Genomic DNA, 19,590 nt, shown 5'->3' on the forward strand with positions numbered 1-19,590 from the left:
TATTTTGGTGCATTTAAACAAAACAGATTTTAGATATACAGTGCATCTAGAAAGTATTCATAGCTCTTCACTTTTTCCACATTTTTTTATCTTACAGCCTTATTCCAAAATGGATTCAATTAATAGATTTCCTCAAAATTCTACACACAATACCCCATAATGACCATGTGAAAAAGAGTTTTTGAAATTGTTGCAAATTTATTAAAAATAAAAAACCTGAAAAATCACATGTACATCAGTATTCACAGCCTTTGCCATGAAGCTCTAAATTGAGCTCATTGAGGTACATTCTGTTTCCACCGATCATTCTTGAGATGTTTCAGCAGCTTCACTGGAGTTCACCTGTGGTCAATTCAGCTGATTGGACATGATTTGAAAAGGCATACACCTGTCTATATAAGGTCCCAGGATTGGCAGTGCATGTCAAAGCACAAACCAAGCATGAAGACAAAGGAATTGTCTGTAGACCTCGGAGACAGGATTGTCTCGAGGCACAAGTCTGCTCTGAAAGTTCCAATGAGCACAGTGGCCTCCATCATCCATAAGTGGAAGATGTTTGGAACCACCAGGACTCTTCCTAGAGCTGGCCGACCATCTAAGCCGAGTGATCGGGGGAGAAGGGCCTTAGTCAGGGAGGTGATCAATAACCCGATGGTCACTCTGTCTGAGCTCCAGCGTTCCTTTGTGGAGAGAGGAGAACCTTACAGAAGGACAACCATCTGTGCAGCAATCCACCAATCAGACCTGCATGGTAGAGTGACCAGACGGAAGCCACTCCCCACCTGGAATTTGCCAAAAGGCATCTGAAGGACTCTCAGACCATAAGAAACCAAATTCTCTGGTCTGATGAGACTCAAACTGAACTCTTTAGATTGAATGCCAGGTGTTACATTTGTAGAAAACCAGGCACTGCTCATCACCAGGCTAATACCACCTACAGTGAAGCATGATGGTGGCAGCATCAGCTGTGGGGATGCTTTTCAGCAGCAGGAACTGGAGGACTAGTCAGGATAGAGGGAAAGATGAATGCAGCAATGTACAGAGACATCCTGAATGAAAACCTGCTTCAGAGTGCTCTTGACCTCAGGTGTGCCAAGCTTGTGGCATCATATTCAATAAGACTTGAGGCTGTAATTGCCAAAGGTGCATCAACAAAGTATTGGAGCAAAGGCTGTGAATACTGATGTACATGTGATTTTTCAGGTTTTTTTTTTTACAATTTCAAAAACTCTTTTTTCACATGGTCATTATGGGGTATTGTGTGTAGAATTATGAGGAAATCAATGAATTTAAGCCATTTTAGAATAAGGCTGTAACACAAGAAAAATGTGGAAAAAGTGAAGCGCTATGAATATATTCCGGATGCACTGTATCTATATTTTAACTGTGTCATTCCAGTGAAATGTATATATTAACCCTATCATTCTTATGAAAATGATTGGAAAATCTTAGAAATGTGCTCACAAATTCTGGAATGAGTCACATGACAGGCTGCATTGTGTCTTTAAATCTCATTTAAATTATCCCATAGACTGATTTCACGCGGCTGCCATTTTTAAAAGCGAAATCGAGGCTGCGGTGGGAAGAAACCCGGAAGTATCGTTGGGAGTTACATTGGAACGTTGTGTACTTGGCTGTATATCTTATCAGCGAATAGAAAGAGACACAAATTTATCATTTCACCGCCTTCTGAGTGACCCGAAGGTCCGTTCTGAATGTATGGTGAAAATATAAAGGGATATCAGAGCTCATTTTCAGCTAAGTTAAGGGAAACGGCACTAGTTAGCTAACGTTTTCTTTCCCAAACACACGTTTTAGATGCCATTTATCAAACTCGAGTTAATGAACTGATTCTTTCACTATATTAGACTCGTCAAGATACTGAATTAAAAGAAAATTTGTCAATTTCCCGCTAACATTTAAAGCACTGTTGATGGCTTTCTTAAAACAGCGCTGATTGGCCATTGTTTTCACGTGCTCAACAGATATGCTTGTGATTGGCCGAGAAGGTCATCAGTTCACCCTCCGCTGTTTACTGAGCACAAACACAGCCGAGCGATCTGCTTGATGACTCTTCTGATCCTTATGGCTGTTTCGCGCTTGCGCTCCAGTCTCCGTGTATCTGTGTTTGCACTGGGTGAAGAGCGGTAAACTGAGTGCAAACACAAGATACATGGAGACTGGATCGCGAAGCAGCCGTGAAGATCAGTCGAGTCATCCGCGCTCAGCGGCGCTTCAATTTTAACTTAGCGGGAATTAGACTGTTTTAAAACTTCAGTACCCGGACAACACGAGGGTGTGCTACAGAGGACTGCAGTGTTTATCGCTCACCAAGTTACATAGGCTGAAGCAGGGAAGCGTCCCCTGTTTACCTGCTGCCATGAACTGAAGCCTAGGAGGACACTTGAGCATATTACTCTTACAGAGCTTGTGATGTTGTTTGATGCTAAATTGCTTTTAATTGTTTAAATTAAACGTACTGACTGATATTGAAGTGATGTTTACACCATTTCTGTATTTTGAAATCTCGGCAACAGCTGGAGGTTTGTAGTCCACAGCATGTCACTGCAATGTTTACAGTGCTGGTCCTATACTTCCGCGTTTCTTCCCACCACAGCCTCGCTTTGGTTCTTTAAAATGGCAGCCGCGTGAAATAAGCGTATTGACTGACCTGTGGTAAAAGTGCCAGACACGGGTTCGCTCTCCTCTAGGCCTTTCACTGTAATAACAGACACCTGATACGTCTCTCCAGGGATCAGATTCCTCAGAGAAACCTGAGACTGCGATCCGTCCACCTGCACAATCATGGGAGTTCCTGAAAGTACAAGACAAGTCATGAATGTCATCAAATTAAATCACTATATGTGCACTCGGTAATGGCTCAGTGTCTTAAAGCAAATTACACAAATAAGTCAATGTCTACTTTTCCCCCTACTATGAAAGTCAGTGACGGTCATGTAGTATCTTCAGTAAAGATCAGTCTAATATATGTATTGAGTTGAAATGAACCTTTACTTTCTGTTTACCTCAGTTACAGCAACAGACATTTCCATCACATGGCTTTCTGCATCGGATATCGTCTTCAACTTACTTACAGGTAAGAACACAACACTTGTAATACAATAACCCCTCCTTGTGGTTACTGCAGGATACTACAGTCAATTGCTTGAATACTCTGATTTTTCAAAACATCTTTTGCGTTCGAAAGAAGAGAGAAACTCATACACGAGTAGATTGAACATAATTTTTGAAGTGAACTACTACTTTAGTTATGCACAAACTGGCATACATTTCATGTTTATCCACTAATAGTTCTCCTAAATAGCAGTAAAAGTTTTTAGATAAGAATTCTCTCTTAAAATCTATTTACATAGCTGCTGAGTCTTTTATGGCCAGTTTCCACTGAGTGGTACGGATACGCTTTTATAGCCATTTCCACTTTTAAAAGGTATCAAAAAGTGAACCGTACAGTAGCAATTTTGAGTACCCTTTTCAAAGGGTGCCTAGCATGAGAAAAGGGTGCAAAAAGGCGGAGCTAGACGTGCAGCTGAACTCTATTGGATTACAGAAAAATGTCACTAGCTCGTGCACAAACCAGGGGAATGAAAACAAAAAGGAAGCACCTTAAATACACAGCCGAGACTAGGGATGCAACGATTACAGATTTTGGTTGTACGATTATAGTCTGAGAAATAATCACGGTTTCACGGTTATCTAGATCAGTGTTTCCCAACCCTGTTCCTGGAGGCACACCAACAGTACATATTTTGGATGTCTCCCTTTTCTGACCCATTCACTTCAGGTGTTGGGAGTCTCTTCTGATGTTATGATAAGTTGATTCAGGTGTGTTTGATTAGGGAGAGGTTGAAAATGTGTACTGTTGGTGTGCCTTCAGGAACAGGGTTGGGAAACACTGATCTAGATTTTTATGCATTCATTAATTTCAAACCCCACTAGTTTAGAAAATAAGATGAAAACTCCTTATATTTTACAGTGTTATTTATTGCAGCGTAAGTAATTAATACAGCACAGAATAATATAAAAACAAACAATAGTAAATTTCTCACTTTGTGCTCAAAAATAAGTGAATGTTTTTGACATTTAAACATAAATAATTTTACACTGTAAATAAATGACAGAACAATAAATAAATAAAAATGAGAATAAATTAAAAACAGTATTTGTCCAATGCAGGGCTTGATTTTCTGGAGCACCAGAAAAAAATTAGGAGCACCCAGCAAAAATGAATGAGCACCACTGCAACTTGTATATTAACGGATTTATTGTATTTGAAAACAACATCAATTAGGACTAACAAACAGAAACAACTAACTAATGCTGTGATGATATATTGATATTTTTGCAATAATTCCAAAATGAATGTCTAATAATTATAAAATATTAATGATGATGAAGATGACAATAATTCTAACAATGAATTACATTTCTCATCATCATGCTGCCTTGAATGTGCTTGAATGAGGGTTATCTGCTATAAAAAGTCCTACTGTTACTTTATGAAAAATAAATCTGCAGTTTGGATCAAACAAAAATGAAGCGTTGCAAGTAAGAAATGTTTATTTTGCACTTTTGTTTTTATATGCATGTCAATTTAATAAACAGAAACAATGGACCAAAAAAAAGGAGTAAAAAAAATCTCTCTTCTGCACCTCTTTAAAGGTTTTGGTTTGTGTCATTTTAAATGCTTAGTCTCTTTGTGCGCTGATTAACATTTCTTTGTGTTTGGTGAAAAAAGCAGGCGAGTCAGCCGGCCCATATAAGCGGGGCAGAGCAGGATTCTCGCGATGACCACCGGCGCGACACTGCTGTCATGAGCCGCAGTTTCAGTTTAAACTCAGTAAAGGTGAGCTTCCTTTGCGATGATGTGTTCAGTGTTAGATTGTGTATTTAGCGGACATTTGCGCTGAACGCGCGGTGAATGCAACGCATCGAGATTCGGGCCATTAATCAGCTGATCCACTCCCGAGTCTTTCAGCCCGCTCTCCGAACTCACTCGGTTGATCTCGGCTGGTAGATTAAGATTCATATGATCGCTCTTATTGGCGCCATTATATATAACTTTAAGTGGGTTTGCAAACCTGTGTACTCTTCATGTACTGCTTCTTCCTCAGACTTCAGCCGTTTCCAGTTCCCGCGGCAGTGTTGCCAGATGTAGCTGACTGATTCCAGCCCAAAAGCTATCCAAAAACTGCAGAAATGCAAAATTACCTGCTCAGTGGAACTCACGCTCAATGTGGTGGGGGGGTTGGGGGTATTGCCAGAATCACGCTAAGTGTGTGTGTAACTTCCACGAGCTTGCCTTATTTAATAGCCTCAGTCATAGTTAATCTAGTGTTCTTGGTTAATAGTCTCAGCAAAAAAACTAGCGCACAGTTTGCATAACTGTTTAGTTGCAGCAGTTTTGTTCCGTGCAGAAACGCAGTGTTGAGAAGCCTTAATGATTAATTAACCGTGATGAATTAAAGCGCGGTTAATAGTGAAACCGGTTAATCGTTGCATCGCTAGCCGAGACATTTCACTTTCTCTCTCTCGAGAGCTCTCGTGCGCGTCTATATTTGAAATAATGAACTTCCTGAGCTGATGATAATAACGTGCGCGTGATTACCAGAGATGGCAGAAGTACACACATCCTTTACTTAAGTAGAAGTACAGATACTCAAATTTAAAACGACTCTGATAAAAGTTGAAGTACTGACTACGTAAAAAAGTAAAAAGTACCCGTTTCAACCAATAGGAGAATAATAATTCAACTAAATTGGCAGTAGTGTATAAGTGTGTGTGTGAATGTGAGTGTTTATGGATGTTTCCCAGAACTGGGTTGGAGCTGGAAGGGTATTCGCTGTGTAAAACATATGCTGGAATAAATGGCGGTTCATTCTGCTGTGGCGACCCCTGATTAATCAGGGATGAAGCTGAAGGATAGTGAGCAAGGATAGGTAGGTAACTAGACCTCACATCTTATTGATACATTAATATAAACTAACTTACATTTCCAATTTGTATGTCAAATGTTTGTTGCCAGGGAAGATTCTGCTCTTTTTCTTGGCTTTGTGGCTGTTCATCAAGGCGATGACAAGGTTTGTTTGAGCTCGGGTCAACCATGGCTTGTTATTATATGTATATATTATCATGATGTAATGTCTCGGCTGTGTTTTTAAATATGACGCTTCTTTTATTTTCATTCTCCTGGCTTGTTGCACAAGCAAGTGACGTATCTCTGTAAACCAATAGCTTTCAGCTGCACGTCTAGGTCTGCCTTTTGGTATTCTTCTGTCATGCTAGGTACCCTCTGCAAAAGGTACCCAATAAGTGGTATGGTACGGTTCGCTTTTAGGCACATTTTGACAGTGGAAACGGCCATAAAAGCATACCGAACCGTACCATACCACTCAGTGGAAACGGGCCATTATAATAATTTGAAGTGCTTCATTTATCCCCATTTGTATGTTTATTCAATCAATAGCATCTTTTAAATGGAAAATATGTGCCACCCAGGGCTACATTTTTTAGAACTGACGAATATATACCCTGGACTACGTCGTCTTGCAGTTTTTGTTTTCACAAATGCACTAGAGGGCACCATTTTGGACAATCTCAATACGTTACTGGGGCACGTTTTCTCATACATGCTATTTTCCTAAAACCACCAGAAGCCGATGTGGACATTTCTTTTAATCTCAACATCCGTCATTGACGCACATAAGAAGCCGTCCTTACGGAGGTAATCGGTGAGCAGTACCGCCCTGTAGCTTTCATTTTACACACAAAATGCAGACATGTGTTTCTCGGGTCTCAAAATGTATCCCTGGCCACATATTCCCAATGAGCCAGTGTTGTCTAAATGAATAAATATAAATAACTGGTGATTTAGTGGCCTTCATTTTCAATGCTACATGTTAACAAGGACTGGTCAGGGTATTAGGCTGAGCGGTATTATTTACCTCCTTGTATTGGGATGCAGGTGATTCTGTAAGAGTCGGGTTGAGCACGAGGTAAAGTCCAATAAGCCACAGCTGACTTGTCCGTGATATCAGAGAAATGAAGATCTCGTAGAGCTCCGAGGCCTGCCAAACAACAATAAACATACTGATTTTAGAAAAGGCAAGAGAAAACTTTAAAAAATAAAATAAAAATGGGAAAGGGCTCCACCCCCAAGTCCTCAAGGCCATTCAGTTATGAAGTTAATTCATACAGCCACTTGGAAAAATGGACAAAGAAAGACGAAACGTCCAAAACAACGCAACAACAACAACAAAAAAGCCTAAAAGAAAGATTTGTTAGTTGTAATAGTGCAATTATCCAGATTTAATCCAAGAAACATCCACAAATGCTTGAGTTTGAACATGAAGAGTCATGCCAAATCATTCCAGAGATTTAACCTGCAGTGAGACGATGACAAAAAAAAGCCATGTTATTCTGATCACAGCACTTATATAAACCCACAGTCATTAGTTTTCAATGCATGCGGACGTATTAATATTACTCCACCGACATTGATGAGCACAGACATGGGATTTGATGGTTTAGTAGTGAAATGAACATCAGGAGACTTTCCCGCGGATGCTTAAACACACACAGCCTTCCTTCATGGAAGCATGCGGGGTTAAAGTCAACTTGAACTTTGTGAAATTTTTGGTGTAATTGTCTTTTTGCAGTTTTCAAACCGCTGACTTTTTAATCCCAAACTAATATAGTTTCTTTAAGCAAGGAAATAGCTTGGAAATACAGCTTGTGAACAGAGTCTGTCAAAGACTATGAAATTACTTGAACAATAAAATTTAAAATCTAAAATATGAAACTTAAACATCGAGATGAATGCATGTTTTAGACGTGCCATTGTTAGTAAATTTATTAAAATATAAATGAGAAAACAATATTGAACGTAAAAATCACAATAAAAATGCCAAATAAATAACTACTTCATTTAAAGTGTATTAAACAATTCCTAAGGTTTATTAATATTTTAGATTTAAAAAAATTGAATCTAAAATTACAATAAAATGCAAAACATAAAATAAACATTATATATTAATAATGTAATAAACATTTACTAAGATTAATGCTTTAGAAACTAAAACGTATTATTTATTAAAACTTATTACTCTATTAAAACGTATTACTTATTATTGCCAAATAATCTAAATGTCATATTCAAAATTAAACATTTACTAAGATTAATTCATGCTTCAGATAAATTATTGAAATTAAAATATTACAATAAAAATGCAAAACATAAATGCTATATTTAAAGTTTATTAAATATTTAGTACAATTAAAACATGCTTTAGATAATCATATTTTATATTTAGCGCTTGTTAAATAATGTAATAACTAATGTTAACAAATGAAACCTTAATGCAGAAAGTTTAATGAAAATCAAAAATGTTAATTTTTAAGGGGACTTATTATACCCCTTTATACAAGATTTATACAACAGTTCTGTCTGGTTCTCGAATCTGATTGGCTGATAGCTATGTGATATTCTGCAATAACAGCACTACAGCCGCCTCACTCTTGTGTATTACTCCGCCCACACGAGTGGCAAGCACAGGTCTAGTTTGACAAATATTGCAGCTGTTGGACAACATAATGTACTTTTGAGGCAAAAACGTAGTTGTTTAGAATGCAACTGTGCAGTTTATTTATAAGCATAGTGCCTATTTGAAATATTTATAATTTCGGAGATTCACATCGATGAGACTGTCATACTGAGCAAAGCAAAAACGGTTGGACCACAAGATGGCGACAGAGACCACATAAGTCCTTAGGGGAGGAAAATATTCTCAAGGAAATACAGGGGAGGAAATATTTCAAACCACCGCTGATCAAAACATTACAGAACAGGTAAGGGACATTTTAAGTCGATCTCTCTCTTTTGAATGATGTAGTGCTGTATTTATACCATAGTAATCTGCTAGTGATTGCTTTGCTTTGGCTTGTTCAGGGTTAATTATTGTGATCTCCTGATTACAAGAGAGAAATACTGAGAAATCTCTGTAGACTGATGGCATTTCACGTCGTTCAGCTTTATATTCTTTACATGTGAGCAAAATCACCTGTTTTGTCATCACTTTAGATATTACAATAGTTCAGGGGTTCTCAATTCCGGTCCTCGCCCTTTTTTTTACATTTTTATGTCTTCCTTACTTAACACCTGATTCAGAGTATCATCTCTTTAACAGAGAAAACCATGAACTGATCCTTGTGTGCCAAATAAGAAATACATACAAAATGTGCGGGGCAGGGGGGCCTGAGGTCTGCCATTGAGAACCACTGCACAAGAGAATCATTCAAACATTAGCTCTAAAGTGACGTTGGTGAAGTAGCAACGGTTTCTGCTGTTCTGACGTCAGCTGCAGATGTGCGTGTGAATGGTGGAAGAAAGTAGTTCCTCGTACAAAAGGATTTTTGAGACTCTGAGACTCTCCATGTTTGATTTTCTTTTTTATATACATGATTAGTTCGTCGAACTGTTGTATAAACACAATATCACACGAGTAGCAGTGTGATATGGCTGAATTTCGTGACTGGTGGGACACTAAGACACACGCCTCCCACCAATGGCAATATACAGCCATATCGCACTGCTACGAGTGTGATATTTCTCATGTAAAATAAGTCTTTGACGTCTCTAGAGTGTTAAAGTAAAGTTTCAACTCAAGATACCCCACAAATATTTTTTATAACTCTTTGAAACTGCCCCTTTTAGGCTTTTAGCCAAATTGTTTTGGGTACTGTCACTTTAAATTCAAATGAGATTGTGCTCCCAGGCCTTATTTCCAAAAAGGGCGGAGCTACAAGTGCCTACACCCTCAGCATAACAGCAGATTCAAAAACAGGACTAAACCTATCTGCAGTATTTGCTGTTGACTTTAACCCTGGATTGAAACATATCACGATAGATACATTTCAAATCATGATTAATTCACACGTCAGTACCTGTTTAGGATGAAGAGTGTTATTTATTATAGTAGTTACAGATCAAACTTCCATCACATCACAGCCAAAAAAGCCCCTCAAATCCAGAAAAGATGCAAACTCAAGTGTTTGGTTTGCCCGGTGATTTCTGAACACGATACCTGTTTTCACCACTGCAGTAACAGGTTGTGATCTCCGTTCCAACGTGACGCCGTAAAGCTCAATTTCATACTCTGTTCCCCCCAAAAGCTGTGTTAAAACTTTGGTTCTCTCATCACCCGACACGCTGAATTCTCTGGGGTGAGATAGCTTTCTGGAATCTCTAACTTTGAGCACAAATCGGTCAAAGACATCGTCTTCTGCGGTCCAGGACAGCCGGAAACTCTCAGGTGTGATGTCCGACACGAAAAGATGCTCAATCTCTGGTTCTGCCTCTGATTGAGAGGGGGGAAATGTGTCTTTTTCTTGTTTTACAATTTGAGAAAGCGCTGTATTTCAATACACCTGCTGGTCTCCATCCATTCACATGCATCAAGAACTATAAATACCACTTTTAGTCTTAGTAAATGCATTCTTTTTATGACTGTCTTTCCTTCTATAAAGTGATTTCATGCTAGACTGTGTTTCCTCCTGGGCTGCAACATTGACATTGATTTTTTGCCAGCCAATAAAGTGCCCCACAATGCTGTTTTTAGTACTACCTTTCATACAATGTGATGGAATGTTTGTGAGCTCTGCAAATATTAAAGTGCAGAATAGATACTGTCTGCTAAAAAGAAAGCAGCAATGCTGGACTGCCTTAAACAAGTCTTTTTTTTTTTGTCAAAACTGTTTACAAAAATGACAACAATTGAAAATACAACAATGATAATTTAGTTTATCTAAGCTTGTATTAAACATTAGGTCTGTGGGAGTCTTATTTTGAACATGGGAGATGCAAGAAGAATATAAAATGCAGGATATACAGATTGTACATTTATTTAGTGCCACCTCAAAGGGGCATAAAGTTAGCCTAAATGTATCTTTTGTCTCAATGTATCTTTTCTCTCGATGCTGAACTGCCAACATTCTCACGGCAATTGGTAACTTTTTGATTTAGTGGCTAAATTGCAGAAATTTGCTCATTTTAGTACAATTTTCTCATCCCCTAATGATGGTTGGGTTTAGGGGTGGGGTTTGCTGCCACACCTCCTTTTAAAAATCGTACATTTTTGTATGACTGAACTCTTACTACTGAATTAGCTACTAAACTGACGAAACGTAAAATAGTTAAGTTTCCTCATGAGATCAGGCTGGAACTGCCTTCAACAAGTCTTATTTTTTTTAACAAACTGTCTACAAAAAATGGCAAACAACATCTGTTTTGACCTTCTAAAACTAGTTACAGCTGGAATAAATCTGTAAAATACAACAATAATTTTGTGCCTTATTTTTTAAGTTTATCTAAGCTTGTATAAAACATTATATATGTGCGACTCTTATTTTGAAAATTGGAGAGGCAAGACGAATACAAAATGCAGGATATACAGATTGTAAATGTATTTATTGCCACTCCGAAGAGGTATAAAGTTGGGCTAAATATCTTTTATCTCAGCGTTGCTGAACTAATGTTCTCACAGCAATTTTTTATTTAGTGGCTAAATTATATGAATTTGTATGGTCTCATTTGTACAATTCAGTACAATATGCTAATCCATCAATGACGGTTGGGTGTAGGGGTGGGGTTTGGTGCCTCCTTTTTAAAATCTTAATTTCTTGTACTACTGAACTTGTTTGAATTTCTACAAATTAGCCACTAAACTGACAAAACCTAAATTAATATGTTTCCTCATGAGATCAGGCTGGAACCGCCTTGAACAAGTGTTATCTTTTGAACAAACTGTCAACAATTTTTTTTGACCTCCTAAACAAAGTCAGAGCTGGAATAAAACTGAAAAAAAGCAACAGTTAAAGCCTTGTGTCTTATTTTTTTAATTTATCTAAGCTGGTTTAAAACATATTATATGTAGAACTCTTATTTTGAAAATGGGAGATGCAAGAAGAATACAAAATGCAGGATATACAGATTGTACATTTATTTAGTGCCACCGCGAAGAGGCATAAGGTCTGTCTAAATGTATCTTTGTCGGTTTAACGTGTATATTGCGAAATTTTCCGTGCATGTTTGTATTGAGACAACAAACACATGTAAACCACCGAGTATGTTGAGTGTTCAGCGCACAATTATGCATCATGTCATATCACTCAGCTCTTAGTCATTTTCTTGAGTGAAAGAATGTAAATAAACTCAGCTTGATATTAACTCCTTTCTGTGTTTTCATATACATTAAACCCACAAAATACAACCTTAAATGCATCTCCGTCTGTCCCTTTTGTTGAGCATAATTCTAAAAGTACAGAGTAGGGCTGTCTGACCAATAAGAACAAAGGGTCATCTGACCAAGGTTATAATAGTTTGGGATTTTTCATTTGTTTTAGTTTGTATTTCGTTTTGACTTTTTGTTTTCAAATTCAGTTAGTTTTAATTAGTTTTAGAGGGAGATTTACTAGTTTTTATTAGTTTCTATATTTTGAAATGACTTAGTTTTAGTTTAATTTTTATTAGTTTCAGTATTAGTTTTAGTTTTTTTTTTTTTTCTAAATGAGGATATTTGTTAGGTGAAAGATTCAAAATCAACAGAATAAATATTGTATAATAAATACTCAGCCATACATTTTTTGATACCTGTATTCAGAGGACACATGAACACTATCATCTACCACTACCATCTACCCATCCACAAATTCAAAAACAACAGCCCACAAGCACAATATGTGTGCAAGGCTGATTATGTTAAATACACAGTAGTGATGGGAAGTTCAGATATTTATTGCGGATGTTAGGACTCAACATTATGTAGTCAGCAATAGTAATTTCAGTCAATTAAAACATCACCATGATCTGAAAAATGGCTTAAAGTAAAGTTTTGAAACCCAACTCAAGCATGATTCACCTATTTAAACTCCATTACGATTTTCTTTAATGAAATAAACTTACATTTCACCAGATCCTCTCATTTAAGCCCTCGGTTTACCAGCGCAGCAGTTGTTGAAGTTTAGTTCAGTCACAGCAGGCTGTCGTGTACTGTTTGTGCTTGGTTCACTGAATCACGCATGCGCAGTTTTATCGGTTAACCCCTTCTCAAATTTGATCTTAGTGTAGCGTCACTGTTCTGATAACTAAATAAGAGCATATATTGGATTATTTAGAGTTAGAGGGGGTATTAGGCTTGTTAAAAAGTAAGTAGTTTGTGGACGAGTCCTTATTGGAGACGCGAATCGTTTCAAATGATTCAGCTCGATTAGGTGAACAAATTCAACCGGTTCACTTAGAAGATCCGGTTAAAAAGATTCATTCGCGATCGCGATACAGAGATAAAACCCATTATTGGGCACAAACGTGTTAAAGTAATAGTTTTAAGTCTCTGTATTTAATGCTGTCACCGTGCTGCTGTGATGTCCACTCGTTGTTTTTGTCGCGGGAGCAACAGCGAGGATGACTGGAGGAGAACCGGCTCGTTCTGGTCAATGGCAGCAGGACTACAGACTCTGAGGTGCTGTGCGGGTCAAACACCTGCAGCGCGGAGTAAATAGATTTACTTCCAAAAGGCTTACAGTAGGATTATGTATTAAATACATTTACAAATACGAAAACGAAGGAGGTTTTTGCTATAATTCTAGTTAGTTTCTGTTAGTTTTGTATGTACACAATACAGTTTTAGTTAGTTCTAGTTTTTTGAAAAACTCTTGTTTTTATTTTTATTTCAGTTAACGACAGTTATTTTACATTTTAGTTTTCATTTTTTTCGTTCGTTTTCGTTAACTATAATATCCTTGCATCTGACCAAAGCAGAGTGGGCTCTGAGAAAGGCATTGATTATGGAGACTGGATTGTGTAACCAATTGTTTCAAACACTGCACACAAAAAAAACACACCTTATATTTATCTAAACCTTTTGGATAAGAATTTGAGTTTTTGGAACATTTAATATACTGTAGCATAATAATAGGGGCACTTATGGAAAACACAGTTTAAATATGGCATCAGACATGCATATGCTCATATTTTTGAGGAAATGAGACCAGTGAAGCGTGTATTTTCTTACATGACTCTGACTGATGGAGAGTGTGGAGAAGGTACAGTAATTGTGTAGGAGTATCCCAAATAAAGCTTACATCATGCTGATCATAATCTGTCGCACTATTGATAATATTGAGTGTAAACACAGGACATGTTTTTCAATTTGTTACAGGTCTGTGTACCTTTCCCCCCTAATATTTGTGTCTTTAGATCAGTCAATGAGTACAATGCAAAGAAGACATATTTGAAGCATCCAGCAAATGTTTTACACAGCGGATGCCCTTCCAGCTGCAACCCAGTATTGGGAAACATCCATAAACACTCTTTCACTTACATACACTACGGCCAATTTAGCTTATTCAATTCACAATGAAACTGGAGCGCCCGGAGGAAACCCATCCCAACACATGCAAACTCCATACAGAAACGCCAACTGGCTCAGCTCGAACCAGCGACCGTCTTGCTGTGAGGCAACAGTGCTAACCACTTAACCACTGTGTCGCCTCCTTTACTCAAACAAATATATAATAAAATGTCAACTGGATGTTCTGTCATGCCGTTCAATATATCAATCTTGACCATGTCTTGTGCATACAAACCTCGGACAGTGAACAGCGAAATCTATCAAACTATAAAACATTTTGATAATCAACAACATAAAAAATTGCAAGCAGTGAAAGCTCTGAGGTGCAGGAGTGTCATGCAGTCAAATAAAGCAGAGAGCAGTACCTGTAACAGCCACTGTGGTGATGGGACGAGAGCGTAACCCAGTCCCAGACACCCCGGTCACACTGACCTCATAGCCAATGCCAGTTATCAGGCCCAAAACCTCCAGCGAGGCCTCGTTCCCCGGCACTACCACCTCCTGCGGCTCCAGCAGCTGCCCAGAGTCTGACACCTTTACCTGAAAATGACTGAAGCCCGAATCTGCGTCCCAGGACACCCGAAAGCCATACGGGGTAACGTCCCAAACGGTCAGGTTTTCCACTTTAGGTAACGACGCTGGGTTACGAGTCACAGGATTCATTCGGGGCCCGAAGTTGCAGCGTTATAGGAGGGGACAATACAGGGTGAGGATGTATAATTGATTCTGCAGTGATTGCAAGGTTAAAATAATAGCTTGTTATTTGTCAGATGTTACTTGTTGGTTTGTATGAGCTTTCTGTCGTCGGTTTTCTTGAGTAAAATAATCGAGTGCTATCAATCGCATGCATAAGGATACACTGGAATGGATTGATCTAAACATACGTCTGTGTTAATGGAAATTGAGCAAATGGGGTCAGACTGATGTAAAAAGGAGTTTCCACACTGCAAGTTTAGTTTGTTTTTCTGATGAGTGGTCAGATGTTTTAATTGAAAATTGAAAATGCACCTGAAGACCAAAAGACAAGCCAATTGATATATATCTGCATTCAGCATAAGAAAATGGAAAGAAAAGAGTGTCAAAAGTCCATCTGCACCAATTAAAAAAGGGGAGTTGGGGCAGTATGGAAAACGTAAATAAAAAAGTAGTGATTTCCAAATGTACTTGGACTTGTATTTCATTGCTGAAAATATAAACACAAAATATGTTTGTCTGGTCAACTTCATTTTCATTTGTAAATATTCATACTTTCCTGTCTTTCAGACCTGCAACACATTCCAAAAAAAATTGGGACAGGAGCAATGTAGGGCTGGTAATCAGGTCAATTGGTTAAATTATGATGTGATGTGAAACAGGTGATGTCAACAGGTGATTATAAATATGATTTGGTACAAATGCTGCATCCAAGAAAGGTCTAGTCCTTTAGGAGCAAAGATGGGCCGCGGATCGCCAGTTTGCCAAAATATGTAGGAAAATTATTGAAATGTTTAAAACCAATGTTCCTTAAAGAAAGACAGGAAGACCTTTGGACATCTCACTTTCAAAAGTGCAGAATATCCTTGAAAGATTCAAGGAATCTGGAGGAATTTCAGTGCGTAAAGGACAAGGGTGCAAGCATAAACTGAACAACTGATCCCCAGGCGGCACTGCATCAAGATTCGTCATTAATCTGTAAGCCATATCACCACATGGGCTCAGGACTACTTTGGCACCTTTGTCAAGTACCACAATATGTAGTTACATCCACAAACACCAATTAAAACTGTACTGTGCCAAAAGGAAGCCCTATGTTAACAGTGTCAAGAAGCGGGTATTCTGGGTTCAGAGGCATTTGGGATAGACCAGATGTGGTCAGATGAATCAGTGTTTCAGGTATTTTTGGGGAGAAATGGATGACGTGTGCTCCGGACCAAAGAAGAAAAGGATCATCCAGAGTGTTACCAGCAACAAGTCCAAAAGCCAGGGTCTGTGAGGGTATGGGGTTGTGTTTGCCCTTGGCAAAGGTAACTTGCACTTCTGTGATGGAAACCATTAGTGCTGAAAAGTACACAGAGATTTTGAAGCACAATATGCTGCCTCCTTTTCAGGGACGTCCATGCATATTTCAACAAGACAATGCAAACCATATGTTTTTCATATCAAACTTGTGAAGTCTGAACTTACAAGGAGAGGATGCAAGACTGAACTGTGTGTAGGCTACTTAATATTGAGGAAAAAGCACCAAATAAGATTGGCGAATGTCTGCAGCCTCGCCTCCATTTGCAGATGTCTTCCGTTTTCCCCCATCCACACTGAGACAGAGCAGCAGCGTTTAGAATGAAAACGGCCTCTACAGCGTTTCCAAAAAATGCTCCGTTTTCGGCGCTCGGAAACTCCAGCGTAGTGTGGACGGAAATTACAGTAAACAGGGCCAAAATTACACCTGAAACACTACATCACTTTCATCACAATAAAAATCAGGAGGAACATAGTAATTAATGGTGTTTTGTCAAGTAAATTTGGAAATCCCTACTTTCTTTTTTTTATTATTTGCGTTTTCCATACTGTCCCAACTTTTTCTGATTTGGGTTTTTATATATGAGGTAATTTTTGGGCAGATTTTTTCACATTTGCGAGTCTGAATGCTTAAGTTACAGTACAAATATTTGTTTTCATTACTTATTTAACTGTGTTTTTATATTTAAAAGCATTTTTAAAGCATATTTTACTTCAATATCAGTCACAAAACGTAAAAATACCTTCAGAGTCATCAAAATGATGTATATTTTTAGTGCATGTAAGTGTGTTAAAAAGAATGACTAAAACGACAAAGGATATAACTAACCCTTAGTGAAAGTGTTAGTTCTGTCCTGACAGAAGCATGAAAAACTTGCACAGTACCTGTACTGGTATTGAAGTAAATTGATGGAGTTTGCCGGCCACGAGACAGACCATAAAACATTATATCATAGACCGTGGAGTCCACGAGACCCTGGATGCTCGTGTTCCTCTCTGTGCCTGACAGCCTGAGCTCTACAACATCATAAAGCTGCTCTCGGTCTGAGACTCGAGCAGCGAAGCCATCAAAGTGGCCTGACAATGTGCTCCAGGACAGAGTCAAGCTACTGGCCTGCCGCTCAGACACAACAACACGGCCCAGTTCAGGCTTAGGCTCTGTGAGAGAGAAAGCATTGGGGGTTGGTATAAATCTGGAGGAAAATTGAGGGTTATTTTCCTCAAAGCTGCAGTAAACAGAGATTCTAACAGAAATCAGCACTCAGTTTGTGTGAGAAACCAGAAAGTGCAGATCTGAGGCCTCATGTATCAACGCTGCGTACGCACAAAAACGTTGCGTACGCTAGGTTTCACGCTCGCGTTTGGATTTACTAGCAATGAAATTTACGTTTTTTACTTTTTAATTGTATTTTATATATGAAAGTGTATTTTATGTTATTATTCTGTGCTTCTATTTTAGGTGTGACTTTTTAACATTCTGTAAGGGGTCTACAGATGAAAAATAGCCATTCTTGGCTAATTCTGGCACATTTTACAGTGTTTAATGTTTATTAATGTGCATTGACCCTGTAAACAAATAAACTAAACTAAACAAAATGAACATGAGAATGTGCGTTGGTACACGCCAACTTCATGTCTGGCGTACGTGTATTTTTCTTGTGTGTGTTTGTTTTATTTTCATTGGCGACTTCTATTATGTTAAATTGTATACTACAAAGTATCGCACCAACACATGTGAAAAACATTGTTATTCATTTATAATTGATAAAATGGGTTAATTATTATTATTATTATATATATTTTTTTCCCAAATGGTGTGATTTAGAACATATAAAACCATTTGCAAATGTATACAACCCTTAGTCTATGGCAATGGCAGTGTTGGCCTTATTAGAGGACATTTGAGGCTCCAAGGTGGCAGGGTGAGCGATGGGTGGCTTTATTTATGTATGTATGTATGTATGTATGTATGTTTGTATGTATGTATGTATGTATGTATTTATTTATTTATTTATGCATGCATGTATGTATGTATACATACAGGGACAATGTACAACATGACATGTTGTGCCAGAGTTAGCTATAAAGCTAATTTACATCTGTAGCCCCTGGGTAGGAAGTTTAACAGTAAAAAAATAATACAATAAACACTTACAGTACAATACATCATTGTCAATAAAATGAAGTCAAATCAGTGGCTGCATATCTGAGTTTGTTTAAGCCAAATATTAAGAAGAATTTTAGAATGATAGCAGTGGTACTCTCTCTGATATACACTGGTATTTTATTCCATCTTTCTGCTGCTTTAACTGAAAAAACTGATTGTCCAAAAGCAGTTCTCCTAAGTTTAACTGAACAATCAGCTTCAGAATCAGAAACAATCAGAAACAATAAGCTTCTTGGTGAGTAATTATATTTAAGAATATTATTAGACTTTCCCCCTCCATTTCTGTGTTTAAGTCTGTTTTAAAGACCTATCTATTTTCTCTTGTTTAATACTTCTTGATAACCGTTTAATTGCTTTATTTGTTAAATGTTTCTTTTATATTCTGCTTCTCTGTCTTCAGCACTTTGGTCAACCTTGGTTGCTTTTAAATGTGCTTTATAAATAAATGTTGTTGATTATTCCAGCTAAGTTTTTGAATTTTAATTTTATTGAGCATAATTATTTAACTGCATATTAGGAGACAGTGGTTATCCATTAAAGACGTGGCTGTTAACCCCCCTCAACAACCCACAAACTGACCAAGAGCGCAGATACAATAATGCCCACTCTCGCACTTGGTCAGCGGGCAATTAGGCAGTTGAAATGCCCGTGGCGCTGCCTTGATAAGGGCGAAGGTGTGCTGCTATACCGCCCTAACAAAGTGTTCCTCTTATACATCTGTGTCTCCCGCAGACACGGATACTACTCCAGACAGTAAAGTGTCGCCCGCAATTGAGGCAACTCACTCCTCAAAGGGTGTTAGTTTAGCATCTCCTGTTCCCCTGCCTGTTTGGTCCACACTTTAACGGTGCGCCGAAGTTTTCCTCTTAACCTGACCTTTATATCGGAGTGATCGGACCATTACTTTTTTAATTCACCCACAGTGCGATGTTCAGACCCCACTGCGTTAACCAAGTCAGCTAAACTCTCCCACTCTTTTTTTTCTTCTTTTGTTATTAATTCCGG

The 19,590-nt window shown here is 38.1% G+C and overlaps 1 protein-coding gene across 9 annotated transcripts in view; it reads right to left on the minus strand.

The window, feature by feature from the left end:
* Positions 1-19,590, minus strand: part of tnca (tenascin Ca) — a 133,295-nt gene that overhangs the window by 20,313 nt on the left and 93,392 nt on the right. For 4 of the 9 annotated variants that reach the window (XM_056457283.1, XM_056457282.1, XM_056457281.1 and 1 more), the window contains 5 exons: positions 17,304-17,576; positions 14,789-15,061; positions 10,101-10,373; positions 6,963-7,085; positions 2,672-2,815 (listed from right to left, as the gene is read on the minus strand). In XM_056457283.1, coding sequence (XP_056313258.1) covers positions 2,672-2,815; positions 6,963-7,085; positions 10,101-10,373; positions 14,789-15,061; positions 17,304-17,576 — 1,086 coding nt within the window. The remainder of the gene's footprint in view (positions 1-2,671; positions 2,816-6,962; positions 7,086-10,100; positions 10,374-14,788; positions 15,062-17,303; positions 17,577-19,590) is intronic. The other 5 variants (XM_056457286.1, XM_056457289.1, XM_056457287.1 and 2 more) reach the window with 3 other exon arrangements.

Source organism: Danio aesculapii, chromosome 5 (assembly GCF_903798145.1).
Source record: "Danio aesculapii chromosome 5, fDanAes4.1, whole genome shotgun sequence".
Classification (NCBI taxonomy): Eukaryota; Metazoa; Chordata; class Actinopteri; order Cypriniformes; family Danionidae; genus Danio; species Danio aesculapii.